The sequence below is a fragment of the Mobula hypostoma genome, chromosome 18, assembly GCF_963921235.1.
Source record: "Mobula hypostoma chromosome 18, sMobHyp1.1, whole genome shotgun sequence".
Classification (NCBI taxonomy): Eukaryota; Metazoa; Chordata; class Chondrichthyes; order Myliobatiformes; family Myliobatidae; genus Mobula; species Mobula hypostoma.
In genome coordinates, this window is record NC_086114.1 from 13,828,433 (window position 1) to 13,842,126 (window position 13,694).

General features: G+C 43.6%; 1 protein-coding gene across 7 annotated transcripts in view; it reads left to right on the forward strand.

The window, feature by feature from the left end:
• Positions 1–10,854: 10,854 nt before the first annotated feature.
• The window catches only part of LOC134358348 (sorbitol dehydrogenase-like), a 54,904-nt gene continuing 52,064 nt past the window's right edge, over positions 10,855–13,694 (forward strand). For all 7 annotated transcript variants that reach the window (XR_010020863.1, XR_010020864.1, XR_010020865.1 and 4 more), the window contains exon 1: positions 10,855–10,978. Coding sequence is in view for 4 of the 7 variants with exons in the window: in XM_063070471.1 (XP_062926541.1) it covers positions 10,922–10,978 (57 nt within the window). In the remaining 3 variants the exon portion in view is untranslated. The remainder of the gene's footprint in view (positions 10,979–13,694) is intronic.

The following is a 13,694-nucleotide window of genomic DNA, read 5'->3' on the forward strand; positions in this document are numbered from 1 at the left end:
TCCAGGATCAGAGAGGAAGAACAAATGGTAGAAGAGATGAAGACACGAAGGATGAAAGGGCCGCGCGTCTCCAGAATGACAAAAACAGGCAGAGAAGGAGGAGAGAGGAAGAGACAGAGGAGAAAAGGAAAGATCAACTCAAGAATATGCGGCACAGAGTAATTATTGCGAGAATTGCTGAAGATGACAATGGCCGCTTTCGACGACAATATCTCGACAGAGAAAGAGCAAGGCAAAGTGCACGACTCGCATGCCATCACATTTCTGCTGATGTTGGTTCGATGACCAGAGTATGCCCTTATTGTCGTGCCTTCCTGTTCACTGGAGAAACTGCACATTTCTGCTGTATGAAGGGAAAGGTCAGGATAGGCGATTTGCAGCCTCTACCTAATGAACTCCTCAATTTGTACAGCAATAATGAACCTATTACAAACGAGTTCAGGAAGAACATCAAACAATACAATTGCCTCTTCCAAATGACATCCTTTGGTGCCAAAGAATTCATTCCAACTAGGAATCGATGGAATCCTTCTGTGATTATTAAAGGCCAAATCCATCATTACATCGGACATTTAATTCCAGACCTGACCCAGCAATCCCAATTCCTTCAAATTTACTTCATGGATACTTAATGTTCATTCTGGTCACATCAGACTGCACTACCCTTCTCTCAAAGGGTGCCCCAATGGGTCACCCCGTTGACTAGTATTACAATAAATCTCCAAAGAAACTTTGTGAGTTTAAAGTGCAAGTATGAACCATAACCCTGGTTGGTTTAGTAAGTATAGGAGATTACACAATTAATCTTTCCCACTTCCAAGAACACCAAAACCAGAATAATCAGTTATACTGGATAAATGTTGGAACAGAGAAAATATCCACTTAAATTAAGAATTAAATCTGCTTTGCCGCACCACTTAGCTTGTTTTTGTGCTTTTGTGCACTGCGTAATGTTGACACATGTTGTTCAGTACTAGATATCCTTTATCTGACTGATAGGAGCCTGTAGGGTAGGCCACAAGTTTAAAGTTGTGAAATTCCATAAGTGACAGTTCAAGGCTTGCCAGAGGCTGTGGAAAGATTTTGAGCAAGGACATGTCTTCTGTATTTTGATGACATTGCGCTTCAAGGCAGATTGGGAAGAAAAGGATTTGAACACACTGTGCTCACTGTGATGCCAATGGTGTTCCCAAGGAAACAGTTCAAGGGTGAGACGATTTAGTGAGCTCACCAACCTGGGGTCTGTGGCTCCTTCCAGCTCTTAGTTTACTGAGGCTGGCTGGCATTTCCCAGATGGTTTGGGAACACCCTGCACCTCCGAAACATACAGGAAAGTGACGATCACTGTCATTCAGTTGTCCCTGTCAATATGCCAGCATCTGATTCAGTTCTGACAGATAGATCACACTGTCCACATTTCTGAGACCAGACTCCAAAAACAAGTAAGAGACTTTTGGAGATAAGAGAAAAGGCTTTTGAGACATAATCATGACCTCCCAGAAAAGAATGTATCATTGGTTGGTTTGTTATTATTATCACATGTACTGAGGTACAGCGAAATACTTAATTTTGCTTTTCAAACAAACAGATTTTTTCATCACATTAGTACACCGAGGTTGTGCAAGAGAACACCAATATCATAATCAACACACACAAAATGCTGGAGCAACTCAGCAGGTCAGGCAGAGTCTATGGAAAAGAATAAACAGTCGATATTTTGGTCTGAGACCTTTCTTCAGGACTAAGAAGGAAGGGGGAAGAGGTCAGGTGGGTGGGAAAGGTCAAGGGCTGGAGAAGAAAGCATCTGATTGGAGAGGAAGAGTGGACCACAGGAGAAAGGGGAGGAGGAGGGGACGCAGGGGGAAGTAATAGGCAGGTGGAAGATCAGAGTGGTAAATAGAAGAAAGGGGAGGGTGGAAACTTGTTCACTAGAAGGAGAAATCAATATTCATGCCATTAGATTGGCGGGTACCCAGATGGAATATAAGGTGTTGCTCCTCCACCCTGAAGGTGGTCTCACAATATCAGAATGCAGTATTACTGTTACAGGGAAAAGTACAGTGCAGGCAGACACTAGGTACAAGTTAAGTTTTGAAGTCATAAGTACAAGTCCGTGGAGGAGACACTGGTTTCCATGATGTTCCAAGCACTGATCATAATTCTCTGCAGTTTCCTGCAGCCTTGGGCAGAGCAGTTGCCATATCAAGCCCTGAAGCGTCCAGGTAGGATTCTCTCTATAGTGCATTGATACCAATTGGTGAAGGTCAAAGAGGACATGCCACATTTATTTAGCCTCCTGATGAAGTAGAGGCACTGGTGAAAGAGAATACAAAATGATTTTTCAGGTTTATAAGGGAGATGAGAGTGAATATCAGACCGCTGGAAAAAGACACTGGAGAGGTAGTAACGAGGGACAAAGAAATGGCAGAGGTACTCAGTAAGTATTTTGCAATGGTGGAGGAACTTAATAAGTATTTTGCATCAGTCTTCACTGTGGAAGACACTAACAGAATGCCTGAAATGTGAGAATGTCAGGGGGTAGAAGGAGTGTTGTTGCTGTCTTAAAGTCTAATGTGGCAAAATTACAAACACGTGGGATTTTTTAAAGGCTTTGCTACTGCCCATGTAGACAATGTCCTCTGCCCTTACTTCATCAATCTTCTTAGTAACCTCCTTGAAAAACTCAGTTTAATTAGTTAGACATGACTTAATCACATATAAAGCCACATTGACTATCCCAAACAGCACTTGTCTATTCAAATACCCATACACTCGGTGTCCACTTTATTAGGTACCTCCTGTACACCTGCCCATTAATGCAAATATTTAATCGCTAATCTTGTGACAGCACCATAATATATAAAAGGAATAAAATAATTATATATATATAGTTAAGAGGTTCAGTTTTTGTTTAGACAAAACATCAGAATGGAGAAGAAATGTGACTTTGACTGTGGAATGACCATTGGTGCCAGATGGGGTGGTTTGAGTATCTGAGAAACTGTTGATCTCCTGGAATCTTCACACACTACAGTCTCTAGAGTGTACAGAGAATGGTGTGAAAAACAAAAAAAACATCCAGTGAGTGAAGTCCTTGCGGGTGAAAATGCCTTGTTTTTGAGAGAGGTCAGAGGAGAATGGCCAAACTGGTTCAAGCTGACGGGAAGGCGACAGTAACTCAAATAACTGCACATTACAACAGTGGTGTGCAGAAGAGCATCTCTGAATGCACAAAACATCAGTTCTTGAAGTGGATGGGCTACAGCAGCAGAAGATCATGAACATACACTCAGTGGCTACTTTATTAGGTGCAGGATATGCCTAATAAAGTGGACACTGAGGATATTCTGTCGCTTAGAATATCTTCCAATAATTTGTTCTTGACTGACGTCAGGCTCACTTGGCTATAGTTTCATATCTTATTCTTAGGGAAGCTAAGAAATAACAATGGAACAACTTTGGCTATCTTCCAGTCTCCTGATACCATACCTGTGCTTAAGGAATGTTTTAAACACGTCTGCCAGGACTCCTGTAATTTCTGCACTAGCCACCTTTAAGATCCAAGTGGACACCTCATCAGGCCCTGGGGACTTATCCACCCTAATTTTCCTCATGATAGCATCAGGATACAATTCATGACCCCACTATAGATTTGCCCCCATCCTGTAGTCTCCGTGTCTGTCTCCTGAGGAAATATGAATGCCAAAAAAAAATCATTTAAGACCTCCCCCATCCCTTTTGGTTCCATTCATAATGATGATGCAGATTTTCAATAGCACCAATTTTGTCCTTTGCCACTCTCTTGCTCTTAATATATCAATAGAAACCTTGAGATTCTCTCTCATTGTTTACTGACAGGGCAGCCTCATGTCCTGTTCTAGCCCTTCTGAACTCTCACTTCAGTGTTCTCTTGCATTTCTTACACTTCCTCAAGCATCTCATTTGATCCTAACTGCCTACACCTGACATGCACCTCCTTCTTTTCCTTTGCTAGGGCCGCAATAACCCCTGAAAACCAAAGTTCCCTGTACCCGTCAACCTTACCTTTCATTCTAACAAGAACATGCAGATTCTGTGCTCTCAATATTCCAATTTTAAAGGCCTCTCACTTATCAAGCTCACCTTTTCCATAAACTAAGCCATACCAATAAACACCTACCAGATCGCCCTGATGCCATCAAATTTTGCCTTATTCCAATTTAGAATCTCAAACCATGAATGGGTCCAATCCTTCTCCATAATTATCTTGCTACTAATGGAAGCATGATCACTAGTTCTTTTACACACATTCCTGTCACCTGCCCTATCTCACTCCTTAAGAGGGACCCAGCATCGAGCATTCCCGAGTGTATTTATTTATTTATCTATCTATCTATCTATCTATTTATTTAGAGATACCGTGCCGAACAGGCCCTTCCACTTCAACGAACCGCACCGCCCAGCGACCCAACTATTAGCTCTAGATTAATTACAGGACAATTTACAACAACCAATTAACCTACTAACCAGTATATCTTTAGACCGGAGCACCCAGAAGAAACCCGAATGCTCATGGGAAGAAAATGCAAACGTCTTACAGATAGTGCCAGAATTGAACTCCACACTCCAACACCTCGAGCAGTTTTCGACCCCTCATACAGGGTTGTAGGTCTGGAGACGCTGTCAGCAGCATATCCCACTCTGTAGGAAAACTCCACCAACTGGCAGGAGCATCTGACCGTCAGGTTGGTTGTAGAAAGGATAAGCAGACCGGCCATTGTACGGAGTAGGCCAGTGGCGAGAGTAGGAGGGACAGGCTTTGGCTCAAAAGAGGCTTCGGCTCGGAAGAGGCATCGAGTCTGTGTAAAGCGTCTGTTAATGTTTTCTTTTTGTTTTTCCCCCTCTCTCTTACTGTACCATTTAAATGGCTGTGGTGTGCTTTTCGTGCCGGATGTTCGAGAACTGGGAGACACAGAGACTCCCGGGCAACTACATCTGCGTGAAGTGCATCCAGCCGTAGCTCCTTTGAAGACCATGTTAGGGATCTGGAGCAGCATCTGGATGACTGACTTGTATGGGAGAGTGAGGATATAATTGATCAAAGTTACAGGGAAGGAGTCACCCCGAAGTTGCAGGAGCCAAGCAACTGGGTGACCGTCAGGAGAAATGGAAATAGGCAGTTAGAGCAGAGCACCCCTGTGGCTATTCCCCTCAAAAATAAGTATACCACTTTGGATATTTTTGTGGGGATGACCTCCTGGGAGAATGCCACTGTGACCAGGTTACAGACACCGAGCATGGGTCCGTGGTGCAGAGGGGAAAGAGAGAGAAGAAGGGAGTGATAGTGATAGGGGACACAATAGTGAGGGGACAGACAGGAGATTCTGTGGATGTGAACGGGACACCCGGATGGTATGTTGCCTCTCAGATGCCAGGGTCAGGGATGTCTCTGATTGCATCCACAACATTTTGGAGAGGGAGGCAGAGCAGTCAGATGTCTTGGTACGTATTGGTACCAATGACATAGGAAGGAAAAGCAATAACGTCCTGAAAAGAGAATTTAGAGAGTGAGGTAGAAAGCTGAGAAGCAGGATGCCCCGGGTAGTAATTCTGGATTGCTGTCTGTGCCACGTGCCAGTGAGGGTAGAAACAGGATGATTTGGCAGATAAATGCATGGCTGAGAAGCTGGTGCAGGGGGCAGGGCTTCAGGTTCTTGGATCATTGGGATCTCTATTGGGGGAGGTATGACCTGTTCAAAAATGACAGGTTGCACCTGAACCCAAGAGGGACCAATATTCTTGCGGGCTGGTTTGTTAGGACTGTTGGGGAAGGTTTAAACTGACTTGGTAGGGGGTTGGGAACTGAAGTGAAGGGATTCAGGAAAGGACAGATGGTAAAAAAGTAAAGGGTCTCAGCCTGAAACGTTGACTGTACCTCCTCCTGGAGATGCTGCCTGGCCTGCTGCGTTCACCAATTACTTCTCCTCAACCGTTTGGTTCCAGAACCTCAGAACCTTAATCAATAGCTCAGTATGGCGGCACTTAACAGTACGCAGGACTTTGTATTTTTCGTGGAAGGATTCTGCATAATTTGTGTTTCACTAATGTTTTTCCTGTGTGTGCCATGTATCTGATGTCATGGGCCAGTGAGGCTGCTCAACTAAGTTTTGCATCGCAACCCTGCATACGTGTACAAGTGCACCTGACAATCAATTTGAGTGATTCATTTTTAAGTATTAGACGTGCTTAGGAACAGTTAAAACCTTTTGACGTCAGTGAACGTCAGGAGAGCAGGAGCTCAGAAGTACAGCACCTACAGACTGCATTCTCTTTTGGACCTGCTCCACTTCAAGGGCAGGAGGTGTCAGCTCAACGTGTCGCAGCATTTGGAACCGCTAACTGTAGGGGAGCGATTGAACAGGCTATGGCCAATGCCATCCAGAAGAGGTATGACTTGGCTCATCGCATGTGTATTGTATTTCTGCTAGATCAATCCAACGCTAGTATTGCTCCCGTTCTGTACTTCTGAGTGATCTAAATGTGATGTATGTATGTTCATGGTCTTCTTCAGCTGTCGCCCATTCACTTCAATGTTCCACATGTTGTGCATTCAGAGATGCTCTTCTGCAGACCACTGCTGTAGCACGTGGTTATTTGAGTTACTGTTACTGTCCTGTCAGCTTGAACCAGTCTGGCCATTCTCTGACCTCCCTCGTTAACAAGGCGTTTTCGCCCACAGAACCGCTGCTCACTGGATATTTTTTGTTTTTTGCACCCTTCTCTGTAAATTCTAGATGCTGTTGTGGTTGGAAATCCCAGGAGATCAGTAGTTTCTGAGATACTCAAACCACACTGTCTGGCACCAACCGGTCAAAAGATTTCAAGGTTTCAAGTCACTTTTTTATTGTCATTTCAACCATAACTACTGGTACAGAACATAGTAAAAATGAGACAACGTTTTCCAGGACCATGGTGCTACATGAAACAATAGAAAAACTACACTGAACTACGTAATTCAAAACACAAAAACTACACTAGACTACAGTCCTATCCAGGACTGCATAAAGTGCACAAAACAGTGCAGGCACTACAATAAATAATGATAAATAATAAACAAGACAGTGGGTACCGATTCTAGTACCATCAGCTGAACCTCTTGACCATGGCTGCGTGCTTTTATGCATTCAGTTGCTGCCAAATGATTAGCTAATTAGACATTTGCATAAATAAGCAGATGTACAGGAGGTACCTAATAAAGTGACAACTGAGTGTATAAAACACTAGCATATTTTTAGCCCTTTAGGTTAAAGAAGGAAAATATATAAGCCAAATTCTCAATCAAGTTGAGATCCCAGGTTTAAGCTTGGACACATCGCTTTTTTTTCATTACTGTAATCTCTTTCTTATCCAGTAGGTAACGTAATCATGTTTGCAATCAGAAACTGAGGGCATGTTGACCGGTTCAAAAGTAAAGCAACAGCAAAATACATTTGGCCTGTCAACACATCCCAAGTCCCCAATGTGTGTCTGTGTAACAGATCGACTTTTTGCTCATCAGCAAAATTGAACATAAATTAGTCATTTATTTCTTCATTCCTCAATCTCGGCACCACTGTCATTAACCACACTGTACAACAAGCATCAGAATCAAAATCAGGTTTATTATCACCGGCATGTGTTGTGAAATTTGTTAACTTAGCAGCAGCAGTTCATGCAATACATAATATAGAAGAAGAAGAAAAATAATAACAATAAATAAGTAAAGCAATTACAGTATATTTTCCTTCCTCAATACAGTTGCATATATCTTATAGGCTGCTGATCATGAAAATTTCCGTATCACACAACACTTAAAAAATCACCTGCAGTATATTTGTTATTTCAATTCATTATTCAAGTTATAATAACTGATACCAAGATTAAGGAAGGCACTTTTGTTGGTCCACAAATCAAACCTGTCATCAATGACAGGCAGTTTGAAGAACTTCTAGTGGGACTGGAGAAAACTGCATGGAAGGCATTCAAGGATGTTTTTGAAAGTTTTCTTGTTAACTACAGAGCACCAAACTACGTGCAGTTTCTTGGCATATGCTTCAAGTATACAAAACTATGAAGTGTGACATGCCACTAAAGATTGATTTTCCACATTCCCGTTTAGCCTCCTTCTCTGCAAGTCTTGGTGCTGTATGTGGTGAACGTAGTGAAGGGTTTCAATGTGGTCATGGAGAAACGGTATCAGAGCAACTGGAATCTATCAATGCTGGCTGATGATTGTTGGACACTTCAGCAAGGAGCCTCAGACACTCAGGACAGATGAAAATCGTCAACAAAGTACTTTTAGCTTAGTTGAACTATTGCAAAGCATCAGCACCATTATGTAACACACACAAAATGCTGGTGAACACAGCAGGCCAGGCAGCATCTATAGAAAGAGGGACAGTCGACATTTCGGGCCGAGACCCTTCGTCAGGACGAACTGAAAGAAGAGCTAGTAAGAGATTTGAAAGTGGGAGGGGGAGGGGGAGATCCAAAATGACAGGAGAAGACAGGAGAGGGAGGGATGGAGCCAAGAGTTGGACAGGTGATTGGCAAAACGGGTACAAAGCTGGAGAAGGGAGAGGATCATGGGACGGGAGGCGCACCAGAGGAAGATATAGTGAGAGGGACAGTGAGAATAAAGAGAGAGAAAGAAAGGGGGGGAGGAGAAGAGAGAGAAATAAATAAATAAATAAATAACGGATGGGGTACGAGGGGGAGGTGGGGCATTAGCGGAAGTTAGAGAAGTCAATGTTCATGCCATCAGGTTGGAGGCTACCCAGATGGAATATAAGGTTTTGTTCCTCCAATCTGAGTGTGGCTTCATCTTGACAGCAGAGGGGCCCATGGATGGACATGTCAGAATGGGAATGGGACGTGGAATTAAAATGTGTGGCCACTGGGAGATCCTGCTTTCTCTGGTGGACAGAGCGTAGTTGTTCAGCGGAACGGTCTCCCAGTCTGTGTTGGGAGTTATGATCTGCACCATTATGTAATTAGATGCAGTACATTCAATAAATGTTAATTTTTTTGTTTCTCCAAATTCTTCTGTGATACAGGTAGTCTGAAATTATATTTATGTTCAGCTTCAGGCGGTCTAACATAAATTTTAAAAAATTCTGAGGAGGCAAATCTTTCAAAACAATTTGTTATCCAACGTAGTTGCATAATTCCTGTGGGGAATGGGACACAGGGTTATTTCAAGATTCAAGACTGTTTAATGTCATTTCCAGTACACAGTGTAAAGGAGAACAAAAATAACTGTTACCTTGGATCCAATGGAGCACAAAAAAACACAACAAGATAAAGGACACAATAATAAAAAAGCTCACAATAAATATAAACACATAAGCTATCTTATTTACATGGATCGAATGTATGCTCATAAAGTGACGCTAGGCATGGGAGTTTCTGTACAATAAGGTGACTGACAGGAAATGCTAAGGTAGTATTGGCTGGGGCACATGGAGGAGTGGGCTAATTGATGGTGTTGATTAGCCTTACTGATGTAAGTCGGCAGGTAATAGGTGAGATTGGGTGAGGGGGAAAGATCAGTGTGTGGGATGGGACTAGATCAGGTAGGCAGCTAGTCAGCATGTACAAGTTGGGCCGAGTGGCCTGCTTCTGTCCATATAACCATATAACAATTACAGCACGGAAACAGGCCATCTTGGCCCTTCTCGTCCGTGCCGAACTCTTACTCTCACCTAGTCCCACCGACCTGCACTCAGCCCATAATCCTCCATTCCTTTCCTGTCCATATATCTATCCAATTTAACTTTAAACGACAACATCGAACCTGCCTCAACCACTTCTGCTGGAAGCTCGTTCCACACAGCTACCACTCTCTGAGTAAGAAGTTCCCCCTCATGTTACCCCTAAACTTTTGTCCTTTAACTCTCAACTCATGTCCTCTTGTTTGAATCTTCCCCACTCTCAATGGAAAAAGCCTATCCATGTCAACTCTATCAATTCCCCTCATAATTTTAAACACCTCTATCAAGCCCCCCCTCAACCTTCTACGCTCCAAAGAATAAAGACCTAACTTGTTCAACCTTTCTCTGTAACTTAGGAGATGAAACCTAGGCAACATTTTAGTAAACCTCCTCTGTATTCTCTCAATGTTATTGACATCTTTCCTATAATTCGGTGACCAGAACTGTACACAATACTCCAAATTTGGCCTCACCAATGACTTGTACAATTTCAACATTACATCCCAACTCCTATACTCAATGCTCTGATTAATAAAGGCCAGCATACCAAAAGCTTTCTTCACCACCCTATCCACATGAGATTCCACCTTCAGGGAACTATGCACCATTATTCCTAGATCCCTCTGTTCTATAGCATTCTTCAATGCCCTACCATTTACCATGTATGTCGTATTTTGATTAGTCCCACCAAAATGTAGCACCTCACATTTTTCAGCATTAAACTCCATCTGCCATCTTTCAGCCCACTCTCCTAACTGTCCTAAATCTCTCTGCAGGCTTTGAAAACCTACCTCATCATCCAGAACACCACCTATCTTAGCATCATCTGCATACTTACAAATCCAATTTACCACTCCATCATCCAGAATCATTAATATATATGACAAACAACTGTCCTGTACAACTCTGTAATTAGCAATTAGATGGATGATCTCAAGACATTTGTGGAGGAAGGTTGGTGTCCCCCCAAGTCAGAAAGAAAGCTAAAGTCAGACAGAAGACTTACAGAATAAAAAATGCTTTTATCATCACAGCAAAGACAGACTTTGGCCTGATGAAGTGAGAGGGAAAGAGACAAACGCAACACAGCTTTATGTCAAGGACAGCAGAGAGATAAAAAAAAAGGCTTTTATCTGAACAGCTTTAAAAAGCGCTTGCAGCTGTCCCAGTTTCAGGTGGAAAGAGCAGCCATGTCGGTGCACAGCAACCTCTCGGTCATGGCGTACGGTCCTGGGGATCTGCGAATGGTAATCACTTCTTTCCTTTGTGCCTCATTCCAAACCGTGCGCGCATAAGGTATGACACATTGGGGCTGCGGACATAGGCCAAAGTCCTCACTGTTGCCTTGGTAAAGGGATGGATTCAACCTGCAACGGGTGCAGTGTGTGGCCTTGTTCTGTTTCACAGCAGCAGAGGTAGTTCTGAATGGAGTCTTGTTTAATGCTTACACAAGTTAGTGTATGTAAAGGAGCAGACGGGCAGGGAAATACAGTTGAGCACAGTACATGGCCTTGAGCCCATGATGTTGCGCCAACCTTTTAGCCATCTCCAAGATCAGTCTAACACTTCTCTCCCACATAGCTCTCTATTTTTTCTATCATCCTTGGGCCTCTTCAATGTCCCTAATCTATCTGCCTCAACCACCACCCCAGGCACTTAACATTCAGTATAAAAAAAGCTACCTCTGACATCCCTCTGTATACTTCCCTCCAATCACTTTAAAGTGATTCCCATTCAGCTTTAGCCATGTCTGCGCTGGGAAAAAGCTGCTGTGTGTCCTCTCTACCTTTGCCTCACCTCTGTCAGGTCAACTCTCTCTCCTTACATTGGAAAAAAGAAAAGCCCTAACTTCCTCAACCTGTCCTCATAAGCCGTGCTCGCTAATCGTGGTAAATCTCCAGGTAAGTCTCAACTGCACCCTTTCTAAAGCTTCCACATCCTCCCTATAATGAGGTGACCAGAACTGAACACAATATCCCCAGTGTAATCTTCTGTATGTTGTCTGTACCCACACATCTATGATACTGATGTGGGCTACCTCACCATCCTTGTGCCCATGAAAATGGACGTGACTTTCTTGTTGAGGATTGGACATAAGAGAAAGTTGCTGGGCTGCTGTTGTGTACAGACCTATGGTTTTGGTGTGCGGTGGGGGAATAACCCCCACCGACTGGCGCTCTTCGCCATCAGCTGGGGCAGTTTGACTGGAGTGGCACAGAGAACGTCACAGGCAATGGGGATGGTGAACCAGCAGGTCTGCAAGGCAAACTGACTGTGTTGGAGAATGTGCAGAAAGACATGCCAGGATGTTACCTCAATTACAAAGTGAGATAGTAGGGATTTGCTGATTGTGCGCTTCCCTGGAGCGAAGGAGACTGATAGAGGCAGCTTGGTAGACACACTAGACAGGCACATGGATGGTAGAGAAAGGGAGGGCCACGTAGGAGGGATCTTGAAATAGGTTAAAGGGTTGGCACAACAGAGTGAGCCAAAGGGCTGTAATTATGCTGTAATGTTCTATGTTCCAAAAGTACTGCAGTAAGTGAACATAATGAACGTAAGTAGAGGGAGGGGGTGGATATCAGAGGTAAGCATTTTATACAGAGTGGGAGGTGGTGGAAATATCAGAGGTAGGCATTTTACACAGAGTGGGGTGGTGATAGAGGCAGATACATTAGGAACTTTTAAGAGAATCTTGGATAGGCACATGGGTAATAGAAAAATGAAGGGCTATGTAGGAGGGAAGCGACAGATTGATCTTGGAGTAGGCAAAAAATTGGCACTATGTCGTGGGCTGAAGGCCCTGTACTGTGCTGTAATGTTCCATGTTCTACAACTTACATGACAAAATAAAGAGTAGTTACACTAACTACCTTAATGCAAGTTGAGGGAGGGAATTGCAGTTTGAGGTAGTTATTGAGTGTGATAGCAGTGGGGAAGAAACTGTTGTTAAACCCTGAGTTGCTGGTCTTCAGGCTCACCCTGAACCTAACCCTTCAAGATCCTCTGCAAAAATGTGAGTATTTGAGCTGGCATTGTTCTGTCTAATTTCCATCTCCCCTCTTTGTGCCAGTGAATTTTCACTGTGGTGAAGGTGCTCCTGATAAGTGTCTGTGCCTGTGTGTGTGAGTGAGAGAGAGAGAGAGAGAGAAATGGTCTGTCATCCTGCCAGAATGAGTGAAATCTCTAGACAGGCTGATCTCCCTTACTTACCCTTTACCCTCACCCTCTGAAAGACCCTCAGCACTCTCCACTGCTGAACTTCCAGGAAGTAGGGTGGGGCGCAGCGAGTTGAAAGTGGAGGTTGCCAAATGAAGTGGCAATGTGCCCTGCAGAGCCTGGTGGAACTGAGAAAGCAGCTAAGCAAGGGCAGCAGTGTAGAACCATACACAGCATAAGGAGAAGGACAGGCCATTTGGCCCTGGAGTCTGCTTCACCATCCAGTGGGATCTTGGGCAATCTAATCAGCTCTGCTTTCCTACCCATCTCTGGAAAATCAGGAACCTGACAGATTCTTGATTAGTCAGAGCATCGAAGGTTATAGAGAGAAGGTAGGAGAATGGGGTTGAGAGGGATAATAAATCAGCCATGATGAAATGGCGGAGCAGACTTGATGGGCCAAATAGCCTAATTTCGTTCCTATGTCTTATGGTTTTATTATGTAAACTTCCTCTATTCTTCCGGCTAATCAAGACTCTATCTATCTCTGCCTTACCCCTACAAGCTTATACTTACCATTGGATTAGCTTGGATTGGCGTTCCGGTCGGCATGGATGGGTTGGGCCGATATGCCTGTTACCATGCTCTATTACTCTATGACCCTAAATATATTCAAAGCCTCTTGGGGAAAAAGAGCTCCAAAGACTCATCACCCTCTGAAAGACAAATATCATCTTAATCCTGAGGAAGAGTCTTGGCCCAAAATGTCAACTCTTTATTCCTATCCATTGACATCGCCTGACT